The following is a 25,930-nucleotide window of genomic DNA, read 5'->3' on the forward strand; positions in this document are numbered from 1 at the left end:
CAAAAAATCCTGAGATACAATATTTAATCCTGAAATATAGCAGAAGAGACAGGAATGTTTTTTAACACTAGGTTTTATATATCAATTTTAATCTGGATAATAATAATCTCCGCATTTTTTCATCCTTGTTTTTCCTTTCTTTGTTTTTTGTCCAAAGAACCTCCCCACTTAGCCCGCCTTGCTATATCCTCAGCCATTAGTAATGTGGGTGATTATGTTCAGTTGACATGTATTGTTACCAAAGGTGATTTACCCATACACATTGAATGGCTTTTAGATACACAAAATATCATTCAAAATCTATCTCATACTACTGTGGCTTCGGTGGGTTCCCATACTAGCCTTTTGATGATCTACAATGTAACGGCCAAACATGCTGGCCAGTACATGTGTAGGGCGGAAAATTCAGCGGGGTTTTATAATCGTACCAGAGATTTAATTGTTAATGGTAGGAGTGATATGCATATTTTTATAATTCGAATTTTTTTCTTCCTCTTCCTCACTTTTTTAATAAAGAACAAAATTTTTTTTCATTATACCAATATTTTATTCAAAATAAACTAACAAGTAGTTTTGGGATTTTTTAATGAAATTTTTTAAATAATATAGCGAAGAAACTCTATACCACATATCTCTTAAAATTTGATATATTATATAAAAAATCGACCTAAAATAGTAAAAAAGAACATTTGTAAAATTTATTAATTAATTTTAAAATGTAACAAAATTAAAATGAAGTCAACTAAAAAATTTATAATTAAAAAATATTACCAAGTTTTCAGTTTTCAAACGGAGAACCTAATTCTGAACATAGGCTATAAAATTATAATAATACAGTGGCCTAAAAGTACAATTTAAAAATAATATTTTTTATTCAACAACTCTATGAAAGTAACATACAGTCTAATTTGTTGCAAGTTTTTTTTCAGATATATTCAACTGTTAAATAGGTAGACCTAGAAGTATGCAATAGTTTTTTGAAATGTTTTATTTTTCTTATATAATTTCCTCGGCGATAGTCAGTGTATTTGCAGAAAATTCTCATATCTGCATGCATGTAATAGATAACACAGATAACACAGTTGTTGGCCAACCTGCTCTGGAAAAATGTTTCTCTATATTTGTTGCACCTTTATTTTATTGGATTTTTGCCTAAAATTAGGCAATGATTTTAATAAATAGTTTTATATAACAACCATATGTAAATAAAGTCAAATTGGCCCGGTTCACGTTTTCAAAGAAAGTAACTTATTCTAAGAATAGACTAAAAAATTATAAAACACGTTTGTCTGAAAGTATGCTATAATTTAAAAATAATACATTTTTATTAAAAATGTCACCACTCTATAAAATTGGCATACAGTGGAGTTATTTCAAATGTCCCCATTGTAAGCCAAGAAGTATGCAATAGTGTTTTTTAAAAAAATAGTAGTTTTTATACCCTCTACATAGTATACACGGCATATTGTGACATATATCGGACCTCGATTTCTCTTGGTTTCTCTATATTTTTATATTTATTTTTTTTGTGAGTTTTGCCTAAAAGTAGGCAATGACAAAAACTTCCAATACATTCCCTTAGGAATACCTTCCGTGATTCTCTTACTAAAAAATGCCAGAGAAAGCCTAAAAATAGGCTAATTTTTTAATAAAACATGTTTTCAATTCTTTCAAAGCCATTTAAATTTTTTTATTATTAAAGTTCTACCCAAAATGGCTTCCAGTACGTCTCAAGCTGAGGTGAGGTGAAAATTTTACACTCTAGATTTTTTTAAAATTCATGGTGACCACGCCCTTTGAATCCAGAGAAACTCAACAAATCACATGGCCAAAAGATAGGCATACAAATTTCCAAAATGGGTTTTAGAAGTTTTTAGATTTTTGCCTAAAATAGGCAATGATTTAGATAAAATAATTGTATATTATTAAAAAAAATAATTAAAAATTATTAATATTAGGGTCTAAATCAAATAAACCTGGTATGGGTTTTAGAAGTTTTAAAATTTTTGCCTAAAAGTAGGCAATGCTTTAGATAATATAATTATATATAATTTAAAAAAAAAATCTTAAAAATTATTAATATTTGGGTCTAAATCAAATAAAAGTGGTATAGAGTTTCTTTGAAGTCGGCCCAAGACGACTATTTTTCCCGATCAATTTTGCCTATGGAATCTGATTTTTCTGAAGGCCATAACTTTACCCCAAAAACAACTTGTGGTAATGTTTTTTTTTGTTTTTAATATCGACCAGCAACCAAATCGAAAAATATTTTTTCCTACATTTTCTCTGGAAATACATTAACAAATTATTATGGAAATTTTCAAGACTTTAAGGTCTGAAAATTTTAAACTGAAAACTTTTGTAAATAAGCATAAATCTTATGCCCATATCCGAAAATATATGTAAAAATGCCATAAAGAAAATTTAGCAAACATTAATCGAAAGAAAAAAACAGCTCAAACTACATAACATATGCATATGATTGTTCAACCACAACAACAACAAGAACAGCATCAAATAAAGCACCAAACAACCAACAAACCCAGCACCACACCAACACCAATTTTAATAGAATAGTAACAAAAATCTACACTTCTCAGCACCAAATTACAACAATACACCCTAAAATCCAACAACTAGAAGACACCCAAAAAAAACTCAAAAACAAAGGCTTAGCCAACCTAAAGCTTTTCTTTGTTTTATGTGGATTTTTTTTTTCAAAAAAAAAATGTTTTGAGTTTTTTTTTCTTATAAATTTATATGATTTTCTTTTATTTTTTTTTTATTTTGAAAAATTTTGTTAGCTTTTTTGTTAAAAAAAACTTTCAATGTAATGTGGTATGCAAACACACAAAAACTATAAATGTGCGCAGCAAACAAATATCATATCATAAAGAAAAAAAACAGACAGACAAACAACAACAAAATTCAAAATAAAACAAACACCCATGATGTCTAAAAAACCACGCTAACATTTTATAAATATATAACAAAAAACTAACTGTCATCTAAAACTGATACTCAAACTGCTCTCTATAATATAAATAAATACTTACATGCATAATCTCAAATACTCATTATCCATGTACATGCAACATATACTATTACATATGTATGCAGCAAACAGCAGCCTATCAGAGACATTAAACTGCATTGCAAAACAAAAACAAACATAACTTTTTTCGCTATAAATAAATTTTGCAAAATAATCATAGAATGGAAAGCTATTCTACATAAAACGAAAACCAAAAAACAACCTCCTCTCTCTCAAAATAACAATCCTTCCTCTCTCTCTTCCTAATCACCAAACAAAACCTATCCCTCCCTTCCTCACTCCTATATCCTTTCATATTTCATTTATTTTCATTTCATTTTTGTTCTTCTTCATTATTTGTATATAAACAAAGTAGGTTAAAGGTTGTTGGAAAACAGATCTTAAAGAATTCAAAACAAAGTCCCCTTAATCGGAGCCCCCTTTAAACAACCTCTAATCCTTTGTTTCATCTGCATGCCGTATATTATTAACTTTTATGTTTATTAACAATTTTTTATTTTATTCATCCACCTCACTTTATGTTGTCCCATTATGCTTGAGTTCATTATTATCTCATAGAATATAAGCTTTTTCTGTTGTAGTTTGTTGCTTTAGTCTATAAGCTTATATAAAAGTGTTTACAGCAACGTTTACAGCAAAATTGTGTGGCAACGAGAAGAATAAAAAAATATACCTATGTTAAGATATTTGTAATGGCAAAGAACCTAAAACACATGTCTGTATGTGTTATTTAACGTATGGAAACAAAAGACTTAAGACACATACATACCAATGACAATACAAAAGACTTAAGACACATTGGTTAAAGGAACCTAAAAGACTTAAGACATAAGCATTCGGTACAGTACTATGTGCTTGCATAATCTCTACAGGATATTTTCAATATCCCACAAATTATATTAAAAGAATTCAATAAAAATTATATGCATATTTTTATTTGATAACATCTTTAATATATGTTTTTATCTTAAGTAAACAAAAGACTTAAGGCACATACATTCCCTGCAGTGGACAGTAACCACGAAATTTATAACAATTTTTGAAAATTTTCATAACCTACAAATATCATTAAAGAATGCTGTTTGTTAAAATAATAATCTAAATATTTTTCAAAATGTTCAATACCTTTAAATTCATTATTTTTGGATACTTACGAAAACAAAAGACTAAGATACATTTCCGGGGTTTATACTGCAGCATGTAGTAAAAGACTTAAGGCACATGCGTCAAGGGAAAATAAAAGATTTGAGACGCAAGCATAAGACACAGTACTGTGATGATGAGAAATTGTTGAAAATGTGAATATCCTACAAATTTCATTTAAAAAATCCTTTTAGTTACAAAATAAAAAATATTTTTATTCGATGGCTTCTTTAAAACATTTTTTTAATGTTTACGATAACAAAAGACTTAAGATTTGTCTTATGCTCGCATAATCAGCTTATGTATGTGCATGTTATGTAAAATTTCAGTATTATAAAAATTCCATTAAAAGATTTTTTTTTCTTAAAAATATAACTTTAATTATTTTTTGATTGCTCTTTTACTTTCTGAGCAATCAAAAAATAATTAAAGATATATTTTTAAGAAAAAAATCTTTTAATGGAATTTTTATAATACTGAAATTTTCCATAATCATATTAAAAATATTTTGAATCAAATCGGCTTGAAATAAAAAATACCATTAAGAGAAATTTATTTTTATTTGCTGACTTCTGTAGAATATTTTTTTGAATGCTCCGATAATAAATATTCATTTCAAAAGACATTTCCGAACGAATCGGATTGAAATAAAAAAATACCACTAAGAGATTTTTTTGCTTGTGTAGATATATTTGAGAAAATGTTTTTTAGAGATTTTTTTTTGGGAAATTTTTAATCTAGTTTATTTAATGATACATATTTTAAACAAATTTTTGAGAAATGTCTGTATTTTGAATCGAATTGGTTTGAAATAAAAAATACCAATAACGGAAATTTATTTTTATTTACTGACTTCTTCGAAATATATATTTTTTAAATATTTTTGTAAGTGTCCAAAAATAAACATTTCTTTTAATATATATTTTGGATCCAATCGGTTTGAAATAAAAAATTACCAAAAAGGAATTTTTTCTTGTGTAGATATTTGAAGAAGTTTTTTGTAGAGAAATGTTATGGGAAACTTTTAATAAACATTATTTTGTGTTACACTTTAAAAAAATTAAGAAATATCTTTATTGAAGAGAAAATAGGTGGTCACACCCCTATCATAGATTGATAATATCACTATATATTTTAAAAGTTTAATGCTTTATTTTCCTAAGATTTAAAATTTTTCGATGATTGTAAAAGTACATACATTTTTTTAATTTCTATAAAAACATTTGCCTTGAATTTCACCATTTTAATAAATTTGCCTTGGGGAACATTTTTTTGGGTTCAATTTTTCTTCAATTTGTCAGTTTAAAACGAGATTAAATATTTCCTAAAAATTTTCGAAATGGGAAAAACATATTTTTTCTAAAATTATAAGAATTTTTTTAAAAAAAAATGTTAGGTGCCATTCATTAATTTTATTAATTTCCCTTAAGGTATATTTTTGTTTTGACTTTAAAACGATTTTCTTTTAGTTTTGCTTAGAAATCTACTATATGGAATTTAAAAATTTCCCAAAAATATCTCAAGTAGGAAATTGTTACTTTCTGACTACTTTTTCCAGAGATTTTTAAATTATAAACTTTTTATAAACAAAAACATCCCTTAAATTCAATAATTAAATTTTTTTATAAAAAAACTTGTCATAAAATTTACCTAAAAACACAAAATGGGAAATTTTTATAAACAAAAATTTATTTTAATTCCAAAATCGTTTTAAACCCAACAATTTTAATTAAAACTCAAAAATTTTAATTTAAGTTTTAATTTTAAAAATTTGTTAAATAAATTAAAATATTACAAAATAAATTTCTTTAAAAAATTCCCAAATGGGAAATTTAAATTCTAAATGGGAAATTTTTATAAACAAAAATTTATTTTTATTCCAAAATTGTTTCAAACCCAACAATTTTAATTTTTATTTAAACTGAAAAATTTTAATTTAAGTTTTAATTAAAATATTACAAAATATATTTCTTTAAAAAAATTCCCAAATGGGAAATTTATATTCTAAATGGAAAATTTTTATAAACAAATATTTATTTTAATACCAAAATTGTTTAAACCCCAAAAATTTTAATTTAAACTCAAAAGTTTTAATTTAGGTTTTAATTTCAAAAATTTGTTGAATTAATTAAAAAATTACAAAATAAATTTCTTTAAAAAAAATTCCCAAATGGGAAATTTATATTTGTTGGCTCTATCTAATTTCCTTTTCCAAGAGATTAAAGATTACAGAGATTGTAAAATTATAAACCTTTATATAAAAAATGCTATAAATTAATTTTTTTATCAAATTTCGCTTAAGGGACATTTTTTATTCTCAAAAATAAAAAATAAGTTTATTTTAAAATCAGAAATATCCTAAATGGTAAAGTAAAATTTTTGACTCTATATGAATTCCTATTCCCATTCCATTAAAGTCTCAAAAATTCCTTTTTCCAGAGATTATATAAATTCAATTTTTATTTCGACTTCAAATTTTCTTAAATTTGTTAGAAAAGTAGTTAATATGGTTATTTTAAACAAACTTAAACATGTCCCAAAAATATCCCAAATAAAAGATTTTTATTTCTTAAAAGATAAAAAATTAATATTCTAATAATACAAAAAAAAAATCTTAAACATTTTTATGTGCAAAAATTTCCCTATATAAAAAATCTAACTTTAAATTCAACAATGTCATTAAAATTCCCATAGGGCACATTTTTTAGTCTTAAAAATACAAAATATGCTTATCTAAAGTGAGATTGAAATTTCAAAAAAATATTCTGAAATTTTAACAATGCGCATTTAAGACTTGAGAAATACAAATGTTTCAAAATTTTTTATAGAAAATGTTTTTTTTTTCATTTTCACAATTTCTTTAAATTTCCCTTAAGCCACATTTTAATTCATGTCTTTAAGGCGATTCGAATACAAATTCTTTCGAATTATTTCTATTTTCAAAATTCATAAATAGGATTTTTTTTTATTTTTTGACTGTAATTATTTGCTTTTTCCTGACATTTTAAAAATATGAACAATTCTTGAATATTCCTATAAAAAATTTTATCAACTTAGTTGACTATTTCATATTAAATTTGACGTTAAGCTGATTGAGATTTGAATAAAACATATTAAATTTGACATAAAACAGTTTGCATTTTATGTCAAACTTCTTCAGTTCAGTATCAAATTAGTTCGAGTTCGAGTCAAACTGTTCATCTTTGATGCCTAACTACTTAAGGTTGCTTCGATGTTTAATTTGGTTTATGGCCTATTTCTCTAAGACGATTCGAATATGCTGTTGGAGGAAATCTTTGTTAGATTGGAAATAAAAACAATTCAAATATTTAAAAAAAAAAAAACATAAGTTTGGTAGTAGTTCGAACGAATTTGTATTCGAATCGTCTTAGTGAAACATACCATTAATTTCAATCTGTGTTATTTGCTATCAACTTTTGTAGTTTGCAATGACACTTCTTTAGTTTGAAATCAAACTAAATAGACGCTTTAGAATTCTATCGATTTAATTCATACCGGTAGCTTACTGCATCTATAACCCTAACGATCTGGCGGAAGAATCCAAGTTATTTAATTTGGTGTCAAACATATTAGGTTTTGTAGTAAAACTTCTTCAGTTTCATGTCGGACCACTTTAGCATGAATCGGACACATGCAACTTGTTGTCAAACTTTATTAGTTTGGGTCAAACTACCGAGTTTAATTGCCACCTAGTTCAGTTTGAATCAAATATAAACAGTTTGACTTCAAAATGTATTTAATGTCAAACTTTTTTAGTATGCAATTAAACAATTAGTTCAGAGTCGATACTTAACATCCATCCTTCTCAGCTGGGTACTCAAGTTAATTAGTTTGATTTCAAACACAATGGATTTTGAGTAGAATTTCCTCAGATGACTGTCAAACTATCTTAGTATGAGTCAAACTATCCAGTTTGATGTCAATTGTTCATTGATTTGATTCAAACTGTTTCTGTTCGAATCAAATATAATCACTTTGGTATCAAGCTACATTCGATTGAGTCGGCTTTCTTTGATCAAACTCTCCTTTTTGACGCCAAACTATTTCAGTTCGATGTCAAGTTACTTCTGTTTGATGACAAACCACTGATGTTTGATGTCGAACTAATTATGTTTTATATCAAACTACAACTGCTTGAAGTCAAACTATATTTGTTTGATGTCAAACTACTTCTGTACGATATCAAACTACTTATGTCTGATGCCAAACTATATCTCTTTGATTTCAAACTACTTCTGTTTGATATCAAACTAATTCTGTTGAACGTTGAACTTTTCACTTTTGATCATAAATCTTAATCTAAAGTCAGAAAATGTAAATAATTTTTAGAGTGACATTAAAATGAACTAATTTGATTTTAAGTATGGACAGTTTGCATATTGAAACGCAATATGCAAACAAATTGATTAAATTTCCAAATACTTTAATTGCCATTACATAATTATCTCAAGCCAACAACAGTGTATATAATACGAACATAATTTTGCTGTAAACCGTAAGTAAACGCTAAGGAAGCGAAATAAACTGGTTCAGGAACATTGAATTAGAAAAAAATAAATAAATAAAAACTGGAAAAGTATAACAAAAATTAAATTAATTAAAAAATTATAAAAAATTCTAAACAAAAGTTAACAATTCCGCACCACTTTATTTCGTCTTTCAATGTCTGTCCGTCCTTCCGTTTTTTTAAAGAAGATATTACCTTTGCCGCATGCTTTTTATAAACCTCTTTATACAAAATCCGAAATTTTGAAAACCGTATTAACATATCTTTATCTTTTTCCAAAACTTCAACTACTACTTTCAATCGAAAAAAAAAAACAGTACCTCCAAGATGGATTTTGGAACCCACCGATAAGGCTTTTGCCCAAGGTTCAGATGCTAAGGTTGAATGCAAGGCTGATGGCTTCCCTAAACCACAATTGACCTGGAAGAAAGCTGTTGGTAAGTAACAAGTCTAACATTTTTTTGGAACAGTAATTAAATTATCTCCGAAAATTACTCTCCCTAACAGGCAACAGTCCCGGTGAATACAAGGATTTGAAGAAGAACGATAACATTCGCGTTGAGGAAGGCACGCTGCACATTGACAACATCCAAAAGACCAATGAAGGCTATTATTTGTGTGAAGCCATTAATGGTATTGGTTCAGGACTCTCAGCCGTTATTATGATCAGCGTTCAGGCTCCACCAGAATTCACTGAAAAATTACGCAACCAAACTGCCCGTCGTGGTGAACCTGCCGTCCTGCAATGTGAAGCTAAGGGTGAAAAACCAATTGGCATCTTATGGAACATGAATAATATGCGTTTGGACCCCAAGAACGATAACCGCTATACCATTCGTGAAGAGATTTTGTCTACCGGTGTCATGTCCTCACTTTCCATTAAACGTACAGAACGCTCCGACTCTGCCTTGTTTACCTGTGTTGCCACCAATGCTTTTGGTTCAGATGATGCTAGCATTAACATGATTATTCAAGAAGTACCCGAAATGCCATATGCCTTGAAAGTTTTGGATAAATCTGGACGTTCCGTACAATTGAGCTGGGCCCAACCCTACGATGGCAATTCACCCATTACCCGTTATATTATTGAATTCAAACGTTCTCGTGCCTCTTGGGATGAAATTGATCGTGTTATGGTTCCCGGTGATACCACTGAAGCTCAAGTCCAAAAATTGAACCCTGCCACCACCTACAACATTCGTATTGTTGCCGAAAACGCCATTGGTACATCACAAACCTCAGAAGCTGTAACCATTATCACCGCGGAGGAGGCCCCATCTGGCAAACCACAAAACATTAAAGTTGAACCTGTCAATCAAACTACATTGCGTGTTACCTGGAAACCACCCACCCGCTCAGAATGGAATGGTGAAATTTTGGGCTACTATGTTGGCTACAAACTCTCCAATACCAATTCGTCGTACGTCTTTGAAACTGTAAACTTTTTGACTGAAGAAGGCAAGGAACACAGCTTGGAATTGAATAACTTGAGAGTCTACACACAATATTCGGTGGTTATTCAGGCCTTCAATAAGATTGGTGCCGGTCCATTGAGTGATGAAGAGAAACAATTCACAGCCGAAGGTACTCCCAGCCAGCCACCAAGTGATACCTCCTGCACCACATTGACATCACAAACCATTCGCGTTAGCTGGGTTAGTCCACCTCTGGAATCTGCCAATGGTGTTATCAAGACTTACAAGGTTGTTTATGCTCCCAGTGAGGAATGGTATGGTAAGTAGAGAGAGTGGAGGTTTGAAAGCGGGGAAAAGGTTAAGAAAATTAATTGAAATTTGTTACTTTGCATTGCAGATGAAACCAAACGCCATTACAAAAAGACTGCCTCATCCGACACTGTGTTACATGGCCTGAAGAAATACACCAACTATACCATGCAAGTTTTGGCCACCACTGCCGGAGGTGATGGTGTACGCAGCGCCCCAATTCACTGCCAAACTGAACCTGATGGTAAGCATAAAAAGAAATAAAAACCGTCACTCAAATATTTGACACTCATTTCTTGATTTTCCTTCCCACAGTTCCTGAAGCTCCCACCGATGTCAAGGCCCTGGTCATGGGTCAAGCTGCCATTTTGGTTTCATGGCGTCCACCAGCACAACCCAACGGTATTATCCAACAATACACTGTCTACACCAAAGTTGAAGGAGCCGAAGGTGAACCCAAGAGCCAAAAGATTCCCCACTACCAAATGAGCTATGAAGCCACTGAATTGGAAAAGAACAGCCCCTATGAATTCTGGGTTACTGCCAGCACCAATATTGGTGAAGGTCAACCCTCAAAGAGCATTGTTGCCATGCCCAGCGATCAAGTTCCTGCCAAAATTGCCTCCTTCGATGATACCTTCACTGCCACCTTTAAAGAAGATGCCAAAATGCCTTGCTTGGCGGTAGGATCACCACAACCTGAAATTACCTGGAAGATTAAGGGCGTTGAATTTACTGGAAATGATCGTATGCGTGTATTGCCCGATGGTTCTCTTTTGATTAAATCTGTCAACCGTCAAGATGCTGGAGATTATACTTGTCATGCTGAAAATTCCATTGCCAAGGATTCGATTACCCATAAACTGATTGTTTTGGCACCACCCATGTCACCTCAGGTTACCTTGTCTGCCACCACCACCGATTCATTGACTGTTAAGGTTAAGCCCCATGAAGGTGATACTGCTCCTCTGCATGGCTACACTTTGCACTACAAACCAGGTGGGTTGGGGGTTGGAATTTAGTGGGAACATTAATGACTGTTAATCTGTTCTTTGGTTTGTTATAGAATTCGGAGAATGGGAAACCGCTGAAGTTGCCGTTGATGCCCAGAAATTCACTATTGACAATCTATTGTGCGGTTCACGTTATCAGGTTTATGCTACAGGATTTAACAAGTAAGTCATTTGGGGTAAAAAAAAGAACTGTCATCTCCGGAGATGAGGCGGAGTTGTTTAGTTTGGGTGTTGGGATTTAAAATTCATTGAATATTTTACAAATGTTTCCACTTCACTTTAGCATTGGCGCCGGTGAAGCTTCCGATATCTTGAATACCCGCACCAAGGGATACAAACCCAAATTACCTGAAAAATCTCGTTTCATTGAAGTCTCCTCGAACTCGGTTTCATTGCACTTCAAGGCCTGGAAGGATGGCGGTTGCCCCATGTCTCACTTTGTGGTAGAAAACAAGAAACGGTAAGTGTTTCTATTTTGGTTTTAAAGAAATTTCGAAAAAACGAACTTAAAAATTATTTTTGAATATAAATAAATTCGAAATTGTTGTACATACGAAAATTTTCGAATTTTTGAAGTTAATTGGTTTTGAAATAATAATTACATGAAATCAATTAATTAGTTGAAATTAAATCATTTAAAATTAATAAAAATTAAATGAAATATTTTAATAAAATTTTATTAAAATAAAATTAACTTAAAATTGAACGCAAATTAATATGATATTAAAAAATTAAATTAAAAGTAAACTAAATCAAATTTAAATAAATTAAACTAATTGATTTAATAAAAGTTTACTTAATAAAATTAAAATTAAGTTTATCATAAAATTGAATAAAATTCGATTAAAATCAAAAATAACTTTAATTAAATAAAAATAAATTACATTAAATTAAAAATCTAGTTAAAATTAAATTTAATTAAAATTAAAATAAAATAAGATTAAAAATTCGAATAGAATGTTAATATTTCAAATTAAATTAAAATTAAATATTACGTCTTATTTTTAAAGTAAGATCAGCTTAATCACAGATTTGTTGTTTTCAAATTTTAAAAACAACAAGTTTTTAAAGTGGGTGTAGATTAATTGATTTACTTTAGGGAAGGGCGGAGAAGACTAGTTTATATTTTTAATTAATTCTCAGCTCAACTCGAAATAGAATTAATTAATTGAATTCAATTCAAGTTAACTTTCGTTATATTTTTTTTGAATTTTAACTTGTTATTTTTTATTTAAATTCTATTTAATTCCTTTAAATAAATTTAATTTAAATATAAATTGAAACTAATATACTTAATTAATTTATTTTTTTAATTTGTTTAATTTAATACACAATTTTTAATTTTTTAAGTTAATTTAATTGAAAATAATTTTTTTAAATTATTTTAATTTTTTAATTTTTAGTTAATTAATTTTGAAATCAAATTAACATTACATCCAAATTAATTTTTATTAAAATTAAACAAAATTAAAAAAAAAATCTATTAAAATTTATTATTTTATTGTATAATTCCTATTTAATTTTTTAAGGTAATCTAATTTAAAACTGATTTTTATTTATATAAAAATTATATTTAATTTACTTAAAATTAATTTTATTTATTTTTATTTTTTTTAAGTTAATTTAATTTAAAGTAATTTTGAATTTATTTTATTTTTAATTTTAATTCAATTAATTTTGAATTTTAATTAACACTATATTCAAAAAATATTTTATTAAAATTAAAGAAAACTAGAAAAAAATTAAAATTAAATTACAATTATATTAATTCTAAATTATTTATAATTTAATGGCATTTAATTTAAGTCAGTTTTAAATATAATTTCTTTTTCTAATTTATAATTTAATTACTATTTAATTTTGCTAAATTTTAATTTAAAATAAATTTTAATTTAAAATAAGTTTATTTTCATTTAAAATTATTTTTATTTTTTAATTAATTATTTTTTGAAATTAAGTAAACATTAATTCAAATTAAATTTATTAAAATTAAAGTAAAATTTAAAATAAAATTTCTAAATTGAAGTTGAATTAAATTAAATTAAAACAAAAAACAAAAAAAAACAAACTTAAATTAATATCAAATTGAAACTAAAAGTAAATTAAGATTAAATTAAAGTTAATTTAAAATTAATGACTTAATTGTTGTAAATGATAATGACTTAATTTAATTTAAAATTAACTAGGTTGATATTATTTTTAATTTAATTTATGTTAATTTTAAATATATATTTTTATTAGTTGATCACAATTATTTTTTAAATAAATTTTTAATTTAAAATTAACTTTTATTTACAATTATTTTTATTTAATTTTTATTTTAATTAAATTTTAATTTGGCATTCGTTTTTTTGCTTAATTTAGTTTTAATTAAATCTATATTAAATCAATTTAATTTCGAAATTTTTTCGAATAAAAATTAAATAAAAGTTTATTTTCAATTAACATTCAATTAAATTAGTAAATAAACTAATATGTTTTTAATTTTTATTTTGGAACAAGAACTTAAATTTTAATTTAAAATAATTTTGTATTTAATTTAAAATTAATTTTAATCGAATTTTAATCTTGCTTAATTTTATAAGTATTTCTATGTTTTGTTCGACCTTTTGAATTGTAATAAAAACCAAGATAATTGAGCTTGAGGTCAATGTTTATATTTTTATCTATTTCCAATATTTCGAGATTCATTGAATCTCATCTTCATAAAATAATAAAGTTACAACTTATTAATTATATCACAGCTGTTTTCTAATTACTAATAAGACATAAAACACGTAAAAAAAGAAAAAAAAACGATCTTCATTTTTTTATTTTTTTTACGTGTTTTATATCTTATTAGTAATGAAAAAACTGCTTTGATATAATTAACAAGTTGTAACTTTATTATTTTATGTTGTAGATCTCCCTGAAGATGAGATTCAAGGAATCTCGAAATATTGGAAATAAATAAAAATATAAACATTGACCTCAAGCTCAATTATCTTGGTTTTTATTGCTAAATTTTATTTAAAATTAATTTTTATTTACAATTATTTTTAATTAAATTACTTTTTAATTTGACTTTATTTTTTTGCTTAATTTAGTTTTATTTTAATTTATAATAAATTAATTTAATTTTGAAACTTTTTCGAATTAAAATAATATTAAAGTTTATTTTAAATTAAAATTGAATTCAATTAGTATATAAATTTGTATTTCTTAATTTTAATTTTGAAACAAAAACTTACATTTATTTTATTTCCAAAACTAGCGACCAAATTGAATGGAATCAAATCTCGAATAATGTTAAGCCCGACAATAACTACGTAGTTTTGGATTTGGAACCTGCCACCTGGTATAATTTACGTATTACTGCCCACAACTCTGCTGGTTTCACTGTGGCTGAATATGATTTTGCAACATTGACTGTTACTGGAGGTATTTATATTCTGTTTTCCAATTTTATTTATATTTTTTGCTCAAGAGAACACTTCTTTTTGTATTTTTTAAACAAAAAAAAAGTGATCTCTGAGTTTGTAAAGTAAAAAAAAAATAACAAGACATTGCTTTTGTACATAATGTTGATACTACGTGAAATTTAGGGTTTATAAGAAAGATCAAATTAAATGTACATTTATGTTCGAAAACATTATTTTAATAATAGTTTTTAAATTAATAAAATCTCTTATAAACCTTAAATTAAAAATATACAAATAACAAAAACATTTCTTTCCACCAGAAATTTGAAACAAAAAGCTACACCTGCTTCAATGTAAAGTAATACAAAAATTTATTATAATTTTCGTATTATTTCTTTTTCGTTATGCTTCTTTATGTGAAACAAAAAAAATGATTTTTAATTTATTTATTTTTGTATAAACGTATTTCTTTTTTTTATGGCACTGTATAAACATTTTCTTTTTTGTTTTAAAAGGCTTGTTAATATTCAGTTCTTCTTTTGTATAGTTTACAAATATTTGTTTTCATATTTTTTGAACTCTAGTGTAATCTAAGTTTTTGTAAACAAGTTGATGACAAAAAAAAGTTCGATAACCCAAATTAAAATTATTGCATAAATGCAATTTGTTTTTCCCACTGTTGATGAGTAACCAACCAAAAGAAAAAAAATAACCTAAAAAATTAAGTAGTATTTAGTGAACATCTGCTGCTTACTCTAGTGATGAGCACCATTTCTTTTGATTTATTGTTTAGCTGACAACAAAAAAATTAAATAAAAATCACCTACACTGAATGATCAAATCGTATAGTTGTAGTTGATTTATTATCATTATTATTTTCATATATATATAATTTTTGTATTTATAATTAATCATCATTGTTTTAATTTTCAAAACCATTTAGTGTTGAAGTGTGATCTAAAGTACTCGTTTTATATCCTGCTAAATATAATGTCCCCTAAATGAATATTTTCTCTCTAATGCGCCGATATTAGTATGTGTATGCAAAAATACTGTGTCTGCATCTTTGTTGTTGTATTTAGTGTGATGGCATGTTGTAAATCACCAAAGAAATCGATGTTCGTGTAAACAATATATTATGATTCGAGATAATACAATTTTGTTTAGGATTTGTAAAATTGGGAGCCATTAGAACTCTCTGCTAATATGCAAAAATGGCCCATCTCTAGAATGTGTCGAGACTTAGCGTGCATACAGTTCGAACATTATCGTATTAATGTTAGAAAAACAAAAAGGACACCATTCGTTTGAATCGTACGTATATCGGTATTAGTCAACATGTATAATGAATTTGCGAAAACCTTTAGTGCCATATCTGTTATTACTCCCTTGCGAAATCTTTCGTTTGAACTGTAAATGATGATTATTTAAAATGTACTTATTATTATTATTATATAGTACACCAATAAATGTTAGCTATAATTTAAATTTTCGTTATTGCAAAACAAAACACTGTGCATTAAAAAATCAATATTTTTTTTATACGCTCCTAGGACGATTTGTCCAAAATCCAGCCTTATCTCGCACATTTGTAGCAACTGTGACCCTCACGAGAAATTGCAAGGTCATAGTTACCGCCGTTATGCCTGGGTGTTGATGATGAGTTAGTCAGTTAATAAGTCACTCATCACTAGACAGCGAAATCCTTTGCAAATGCATATTTGGTTAGCATGGTCGTAGAGAAAATCTGATTAGACAACTCGCTTTATCACAAAATAAAACGAACTATGACCAGAAATTTTTGCATATCTTGCATATTTTGACATATTTGCATAAAATGAGCATATGCAAAACCATATTCAAGGATATGTGGCTTAAGTATCCCACCGAAATGCCTGGTATTAAGTCTGCCTTGAGGGTATAAAACTTTCCACTTGAAATTTGAGGTCCACGTCTTCATATAACCCCCATAGTACAGCACCTCCCGATTTTCGGTATTTTGAAGGATGTGGCCATAATATCCCACCGAAATGAACGAAATTTGGTATTTAGTCTTTCTTGAGGGTATAAAGCTTTCGACCTGAAATTTGTCGGTGTAGATCTCCGTATTCATATAGCTCCCATGGAACAGTACCTCCCGATTTCCGGTATTTTGAAAGTTGTGCCCTCAGTATCTCACCGAAATGGCGGAAATTTGGTATTAAGTTTTCATTGGGGGTATACAACTTTCCACTTGAAATTTGTCGGTATAGGTCTACGTTTTCATATAGCCCCCACAGAACGGTACATCCCGATTTCCGGTATTTTGATGGTTGTGGCCTCAATATCCCTCCGAAATGGCTCAAATTTGGTATTTAGTCTTCGTTGGGGGTGCGAAACCTTCCACTTGAAATTTGTCGGTATAGGTCCACGTCTTCATATAGCCCCCATAGAACGCGATTTTCGGTATTTTGAAGGTTGTGGCCTTAAAATCACTCCGAAATGGCTGAAATTTGGTATTAAGTCTTTCTTGTGGGTATAAAATAATACATCTGAAATTTGTCGGTATAGGTCCACGTCTTCATGTAGCCCCCATACAACCGTACCTCCCGATTTCCGGTATTATGATGGCTGTGGCTTTAATATCCCTCCGAAATGACTGCGATTTGGTATTAAGTCTTCCTTGACGGGTATATAACAATCCATCTGAAATTTGTCGGTATAGGTCCATGTCTTCATATAGCCCCCATACAACCGTACCTCCCGATTTCCGGTATTTTGATAGCAGTGGCCTCAATATCCCTCCGAAATGGTTGAAATTTGGTATTAAGTCTTCCTTGAGGGTATATAACAATCCATTTGAAATTTGTCGGTATAGGTCTTTACCACTACCCTTGCCTTATTTCTCCTCAATCATCAACTGTTTCACTTGTGAAGGACAGTTCCTCTCTGCTTATCAACTGTTTTAATTTTATTATCCGAAAGGTTTAGGACACGAGTCAATCCTTTTGGAGCCTTTGGTTGACTTCCACTTTGTAGTGGAAACCATACGATGGCCTTGACCCTTTTCAACCTGTTATTACCTTTGTATACATTTTTGGGTTGGAAGGAGGTATAGATGGCGTCGACACTTTTTTTACTTGTGACTGTGTAATCACCATGGAAGACTTACCCTTTGAGATGGATGGTAGAACAGATGGGCTTGACTCTTCAGAATTCCCTCTACCTTCTGATTCCACTTTAAATATGGAAGGGAAAACTGATGACCTCGACAACTTCTGAATCTTCTCAGGTTGTAAATGTGTCACCCACCATATTCGTATCCACCATTCCATTTGAACAGGAAGCTCCTACAGTCCTAACCTCATAGGGGCTTCGACAGGGGCGATTCCTGCACTCGACGTTGGAATTTCGCTGACAGGGAGTTTTCTTGTAGCATAGTAAGAATGGAAGTTGCTGTTAAACTCAAGATGCGATCATATCAGCTTGAATTCCCTTTCGGTTATAAGGATTTTTTAATTAAATAATTGCAGAATGTAACTGGCATTTCACCGATTTTTCTGTCTATTGCTACTTTGCATTGGCCTTTTTATAGGTCACAGGTAACAGAGGCTCATCCTCCTTCAGAGCGTTGTGCCCAAGAAGCAACAGCTTATCAGATTCATTCTAAAATGTATGGTCCAACAGCCATGACAGATCAGCATCCTGGTGACCTTTCCATAGAGTTTCTCAGTCGTCCTTAATGCTGGGAGATATCTGCGACCCATCCTCCTTCATTGCATTGTGCGTTCGGCGCAACGACTTGTCGGATTTATCCATAAGTTTCCGGGCCAACAGGACAGGTCTGGACAGAATTTTTCTCGCGATCTTAGACAGCGTAGTATCCACAGCTGTTTCTTATTTAGCTAAGGTGTAGTTAATAGCGCAAAATTTAGGGATGTGACTAGTCCTCTTTGTGACTCCTGATACCTCTCTCTTGTTGATACTTTGTAGAGGTGTCCCAGATGTCGTCCTGGAAGTTCTCTTCTCTGTAACTTCGGGAAAATGTGTGCCAGATTAGCTAGAGAGAGAATGATCCGAAATTTTTCGGAATGTGATTAGACATCAACTTCATGTTTGACTGTTTGGGAACATTTTGACTTCGTTCTGACTCCTAGACCTTTCGATTTTTGGTAGAATTTAAATTTTCTTCTTTTTGTCCGATAATTGAAATGGCCCAGATGTCGTTCTGGAAATTCTCTTCCCAGTAACTTCAGAGGAAAGTTTCCTCGATAAGGTAGAGAACATTTCGTTGATAGCGAAAAATTGCAACACATACCGTTGGAGAAAAGCCATTATTTTATTGCTTTTTGGTAAGGTTTTGAACTTCATTTTGACTCTCGTATCGCTCGATTTATGGTAAATTTTTAACTTCCTACCGTCATCTTTCGGTTGCTGCTACTCTGCAGTTGAGAGATGCCCAGGATGCTTCTTCCCTGTAACTTTGGAGAAAAGTCTCCTTCTTAAGGCAAAAAAGTGACTTAATTTCTTTAGCTAAGCTGTCCTACAATACCGGGATCTGCTTGAACAAAAGAATTCAGTTTGATCTTCGATTTGTTGGTAACATTTTCGAGTTTATTCTGACTCCTGTACATTCTTTCGAGTAAACAACACCAGATAGGTGTAGGTTTGCCGACACCGAACTCTTCTCATGGGATTTCGTGACAGAGCGCATTGTTAGCCCAGAATAGGCTATGAACCTAAGCTATTATCAATATTATGGTTGAAGATGTACTCGCTCTGTTCTTTTAAGAGCTGCTATACGTAATTTCCTCTGTGGTACGAAGGTTTGGGGCGGAAGTACACCAATTTGTTTTGAATGACAGTCATCACAAACACTTTAAGACCAATTTTCTAGAGAATATAACCCTTTATTCACCGAAAAATATTATAAATAAATATGTAACGAATTTTTTAAGGATTAGAAAAATAAAACATTTGGACCTTGATAGACCTCATTGGGTGTAAATTATTTGGGCTTATTTGTACAATGCTTTATTATAGCGAGACCTCGAATGTTTTGTATATTATGTTGCATATTTGACGAGGAAAAGTTTTGCATTAAAAATTGACATGTATAAATGTTAGAAATAGCAAAATCCAAGATCTAATTGTAGTAATGTTTAAGTGAAACTATGAGATCTATGGACGTATAAGTTACCTCAACACGTATACGCAACAATGGTACGTATAGACGTACTAGTACCGTCAACACTCATACGCAACTCTGAATGCGGAATGAAATGGGGATAACAATAATAATTCGAATTGAGTATTAGGTTGATTTTAAAAATATGTAATTAATTGTAAATTATTTTCAAATTACAAAATATTGCCCATAAAAAAAACTAGACATAAATTTAAATATTCAAACCCGATTACTTACCTGTTTCTTTTATTTTGATTCGTGAAATAAATTAATAAATAAACGAGTACTTTATCTGAAAACTTCAAGACAAAAACAACACTAAGTGGTTTTAAGAATTTCCATATAACTTATCTACACAGCTAATAGATTTCATTTCATTTTTAATTTCATATTCATATAATTTTGCATTATTTTATTAGCAAATTTCCCTTTTATTTTTTATTATTTTATAAAAAAGTACACATTTTTTAGTTCATATTAAAGAAGATGAAGAAGAAAAAAATAAGAGCAAAGTTAAAGAAGAAGAAAGCATACCAAAATTCATTTCAAAAAAGCATTTATATGGGGTTTATTGAAACACAATGCTATTATAACTATTGTTATTATTATTATAATTTTTTTCTTAGCCTGCAACAACCAAAGTTAAAAATCATCTCAGATATAACAAAAAAACAAAAACATTATATTTGTCCTTTCAAAGCAAAAGACATTTATCTGCATTAACTAGCAAAGCAAAACAAGAAAACAAAATCATGAGAACAGTTTATTTCGTTTTTTCCATTAAATGTTTCGTTTTTTGTGATTTATAATAAAGAATTTCGTTTTGATTTAGTTTTAGTTCAGTTTTTTATTATGGTTTCATTTTTAAGAAAATGATATTACTAAAAATATAAATTTAAACATCAACAATTACATAAATTAAAAAATAAAAATAGTTTATTTTATAAAATAATATTCTTTAAAGCAATAATATAACTTATCCAAAAAATATTACCTAGTACTTGTATGGTTATGTTTCTTTTTAAAAACAAATAGTGTTACATTTTTTATGGAATGTTGTTACTACTTTTTAATACAATTCAAATGTTATTCATATGCGAGCTGCTTTAAAACCATCATACATGAGTTAAGGATTTTGCTACATTTCCAATAACAATAAAAACAAATTGCATTTATAGTTAAAAAAATTCATTGAAAAGCAATTATCTTAAAACTTAAGTTTACAAATTTAAGATTTTACTAATACCGTTCATGTAAAATATTGTTACATTTTTCCAATTCATCACCATTACATTTTTTCCAAATTTGTTTCATACACAACTCGTTAATTATGCCATAGAATATTAAATTAAGTAATTATTAATTTTCTTATAACAAAAAGAAGGAAAATAATTTTAGGGACTTCATGTTCAATTTTCAAGAAGATATTTTAAAAGATCAAAAAAGATATCTTCTTAAGGGAGAATAGGTTATTTGTGTTCTAGTACGTATAACTACTGACAACACGTATACGCCCTAATAGATATGAAATAATTTTAAAGATATGAAATAATTTTAAAGAAGTTCCCGTATTCTTGGGTTATAACAAGTACTAAAGGCCTAATGAGTTTTTTTAGTTAGAAAAGTGGGTGCATCGAAACTCCATTGTGTAGATTTTTACGATATTTATCACTTTTAACAGTTCATTGATCTTTATAAGAGAAAAATGTGTTCTAGTGCGTATAACTACCGACAACACGTATACGATCTAATGGAAGGATAAAAAGAATTTGTAGAAATCTTCCAGTTTAGCGGTTTTCAACAAGTTCTCAAGGCCGGAAGAGTTCATTTACTTAGAAAAATGTGTGCGTCGTGATTCTGACGATATTTGCTTCGCCCACGGATCGTAGTTTTGAAACTTTGGTAGGAAAACCTAAAGGCCATGAAAGTACTAGTTTACTTCTCCAAAGATAATAAATCTGGATTTTTCACGTAAAATATTCTACAGCCGAAGACATCTTTATCTTTTTCTCCTCTGTCAACTATTCATGGGAAGATCTCCTTTAGGAGAGTCTTGAAGTAGTTAAAAATTAACAAAACTCATGTAAAATATTCTGCAACTGAAGACATCTTTATCTTTTTTCTTCTCTGTCAACTATTCATGGGAAGCTCTCCTTTGTCTGGGTTTTGATGTCGCTAGATATAAGCAAATCTGAAAGAAACCTCCTTGAAGTATAGGGAGGCTAAAAAGCTCCTGGAAAGTTTAAACAAGGCAATAAAGCAGGATATAGTTTTGTTTTAATACAATATGATCAAATATGCAGTAGCTATGTTACGTCGATTTTTCATGGCCTCTATACTGCTTCGGATTTTATTTCGTCGATATCAACCAAACTATTCTTGGAAAATATCCTTTGGGATTCAGGTTACTATATATATGAGCAAGACTGAAAATCATTTTCTTTTTGAGAGATTTCACAAAATGTACCTCCATAACATTCCCGAAGAAGTATCTCATCTGTACAATCTAGCCAGAAAAGCCTGGAAAGCTCAGGTGATTTAATAAAGTAGGATGAAGTTCTCATGCTTCATGGCTTCCATAGTATCTTGATATTTTTTCATGATCCACCTTCATTGGAATATTTTTTCGCAACTGGAGAAGTATTCATCATTTAGTCTTTGTGACCCTCTGCCAAAATATTTTGAGAAAGTATCCCCTGTGAGTGTCTTGATGCATTTAAATATTATCAAAACTGAAAGATCCTTTTCTCTTTGAGAGACTTCAAAGTGTTTAGCTCCATAACTTTCCCGAAGAAGTAGAAGATTTTTTTGTGATATCCCTGAGATCATCTTGCTTTATGGCAAGACTATAATGTTGAATTCTGACTTACATTTTCTTCGTGACTTTTTCAATAATCTTGCTCGGTCAACCTGTGATTTTCGAGTCCTATGAGAATGAGAATTTTCCTATATGTCATATCAAGAGTGTTCTTAAAGGTGTCGAGCCATTTTTTCGAGATCTTTTAGGCAGCATCTTCCTTATGTCAAGGCCATAAAGATATATTTTCAGTTCCATTTATGTTGGTGAGTTTCTCAATACACTTACTCTTTTCGCTTTTTCATTTCTGGAATTAACGAATCATCTCCGATATGGAAAAAGTATTTCTAAGTAGGACTTGATCTGTAAGATCAACATATTGTAGAATAAGTCAAATGGGTTTAAAGATCACTTTTAGACTTAGAATAATATATAATCAAAAATTATTTCAGATGGAACATGATACGTATAACTAATGACACTATGTATACGATCTTATAAACCACAGCGTATAACGAATGCCACTATGTATACGCCCCCCTCAAACGGGTAATGAAACCGTGATTTTAAAACATAAATTCAATGGGTCAGGAAAATAATTTTACAACTTTGACAACAAAAATTGAACATGAAGCCTTTGAAGAAAATATCAAAACAAATTAAATTCTCAATTGTTTCTCTTTATGTGTTTCTACTAATCGTTTTTCAAGTTCTCTCTCTCCCTATTTCTTACTGTTACTCTTAATGATGATAAATCTATTTTTTAAATTTGTTTTTTGGATTAAATGTTTTTTGTGTATTTGTATATTAGAACGGTACAAAGGTAATGTTCGAACTTTTTCAAAGTAGATTCTTTTATGAGTTCTGAGTTTGCAAAAAAAAACGAAATAAACATTGTTTGTTAATTGATTGGTTAAATGGTTGTGGTTATTACCAAGATTTGCTTAAAAATAAGAAAACTTATGTCCTGATCTCTCTCTGTATATGGTTAACCTTTGGTTGTTACAGGAACAATTGCCCCATCGCGTGATATGCCCGAATTAACGGCTGAGGATACAATTCGCATCATATTGTCGAATTTGAATTTAGTTGTGCCAGTTGTAGCGGCTTTGCTCGTCATTATAATTGCCATAATTGTTATTTGTATACTGCGTAGCAAAGGCAATCACCACAAAGGTATCTATAAAATGTTGAAAACTAATTTTTTTGTTTTGTTTCTCTCTCTCTTTCTGTCTCTTTTCATTTTGGAAAAATTGTTCTACAAAACCAAAAAAATCAACGCAAAAATTCTGAACAATTATTATTATTATTCTTATCTGTCCATAATGTGTTTTGTCCTATGTTTTGTTTGATCGTTTGTTGTTTTTCTACCTATTATTTTGGGAACACACACTCACACAACCACAAAAACAAAATTTATTAAAACAACAAAAATCAACAAAAAACTGCTTGCTTGACGTGTTAAATGGCTTTTGTATGTCTAAATATTCAAAATAATGATGATGTTCGAAATGTAATGATGATGTGATTTCGAAAATTGAATTTCCGAAAATAAAAATATAAATTAATTAATATTAATATGAAAAATATTAAAATACTTTTTGAAATTTTAAAAATTATTTTGTAATTTTTTAACTATTCGAACATTTTTATAATTTTTTATTTGGAAATTATTTAATTGTTTTGAATTATTTTTTTCTTAATTTTTACCTTTAATTTAAATAATTTGTTATATTTTTGATAAAAACGATTTTTTTTAATTTTCGAAAAATTAACAATTTTTTTAATATTGAAAATATCTTGTAATTAAAACAACTAAAAAATTTGTTTTTATTAAATTTTTGAAAAAAAAAATAAATATTTCATTTAATTTTTTGAAAAATTGGAAATATTTATTTTTAATTTTTGGAAAAATTAAAATTAAAATATTATTATTTTTTTTTTTTAATAATTAAAAATATATTTTTTCTATTTTTAAAAAAAATTCGAAAATATTATTGTTTACTATTAAAAAATCGAAAATATTTTTTATTAATTTTTGAAAAATTCCTAATTTGTTTGTTTCTTTTTGGAAAATTTGTATAATTATTTTGATGAAAAATTTATATATTTTTATCAAAATTTGCGTTTTCCTTATTATTTTATAATTAATTACAATTTACTTGAAATTTGTCATAAAAAATTGAAAATATTTTATAAAAATAACATCCAAAACTTATTTTCAATCATCATTTCATTCATCTTCGAACATTCATGATAATCAAAAACCAACAAAAATGCATGTATAATTTTAAAAACAAACACAAACAACAACGATGACAATAAAAAATACAACAAATCTACGACCTGATCCTTGAAAAAAAAACAACGTCACAAACCAGGAACTGTTGCCCCACTCGATGATGGCAGAGGTTCTGGTAATTTACACACCCGCATACGTTTGCCCGCCTGGATGCCCGAATGGTTGGATTTGAACTTTATGGTACCATTGATTGCCACCGTTATTGTTGTATTTGTGGGCATATTGGTTGTTTGCGTTGCCCTATCACGCAGACGTTCAGATGATTTACGCGGTGGACAAAAGGATGTTTATTGTAGGTTGATTTGTTGTGTGGAATGCCTGAGAGTTTGTTCTCTCTCTCTCTCAAACTGATGAGCGATATTTCTTTCTACCAAAGAAACTATCGTCATTTGTAAAAAAATATTATATTAATCTTTATTTACAGATTTTATTTTATAACTTTTATCTTTTTTCATAACAAATTTTTTTCTTGATTTTTTATTTTATTTCTGTTTTTTTGTTGTTGACATTTTCGAAACGATACAACAACGAAATTCTATGGCCGCTTATCCTCACAAATAAATAGCGGAAATTTTACGTTTCAAAGGTCACTCATTATTAACTGAATATTCAGCAATCTAAGTAAATAGAGAGTTCGGTTCAGTTAAATTTTGTTTTTAGATTTGGTTTATAGATTTTTATAAGTGTTGTGTATATATGTTAATGTTATAGCATGTTTTTTTAAGATATATAGTTGTGCAATACACTTTTTAAAAAATATCACAGAAAAAACAAACCAAAATTACCAAACATTTTAGTAC

General features: G+C 28.9%; 1 protein-coding gene across 36 annotated transcripts in view; it reads left to right on the forward strand.

Moving 5' to 3' along the window:
• Dscam1 (Down syndrome cell adhesion molecule 1) overlaps nt 1-25,930 on the forward strand; it is a 255,910-nt gene that overhangs the window by 205,765 nt on the left and 24,215 nt on the right. For 24 of the 36 annotated variants that reach the window (XM_073956048.1, XM_073956049.1, XM_073956045.1 and 21 more), the window contains exons 11-18: nt 9,044-9,163; nt 9,234-10,460; nt 10,539-10,694; nt 10,766-11,449; nt 11,517-11,625; nt 11,747-11,923; nt 14,717-14,883; nt 25,210-25,422. In XM_073956048.1, coding sequence (XP_073812149.1) covers nt 9,044-9,163; nt 9,234-10,460; nt 10,539-10,694; nt 10,766-11,449; nt 11,517-11,625; nt 11,747-11,923; nt 14,717-14,883; nt 25,210-25,422 — 2,853 coding nt within the window. Of the gene's footprint in view, nt 1-9,043; nt 9,164-9,233; nt 10,461-10,538; nt 10,695-10,765; nt 11,450-11,516; nt 11,626-11,746; nt 11,924-14,716; nt 14,884-23,836; nt 24,005-25,209; nt 25,423-25,930 lie in introns of all 36 variants that reach the window. The other 12 variants (XM_073956059.1, XM_073956055.1, XM_073956051.1 and 9 more) reach the window with 1 other exon arrangement.

The sequence above is a fragment of the Musca autumnalis genome, unplaced genomic scaffold, assembly GCF_047663935.1.
Source record: "Musca autumnalis isolate F117 unplaced genomic scaffold, ASM4766393v1 scaffold_5, whole genome shotgun sequence".
NCBI lineage: Eukaryota > Metazoa > Arthropoda > Insecta > Diptera > Muscidae > Musca > Musca autumnalis.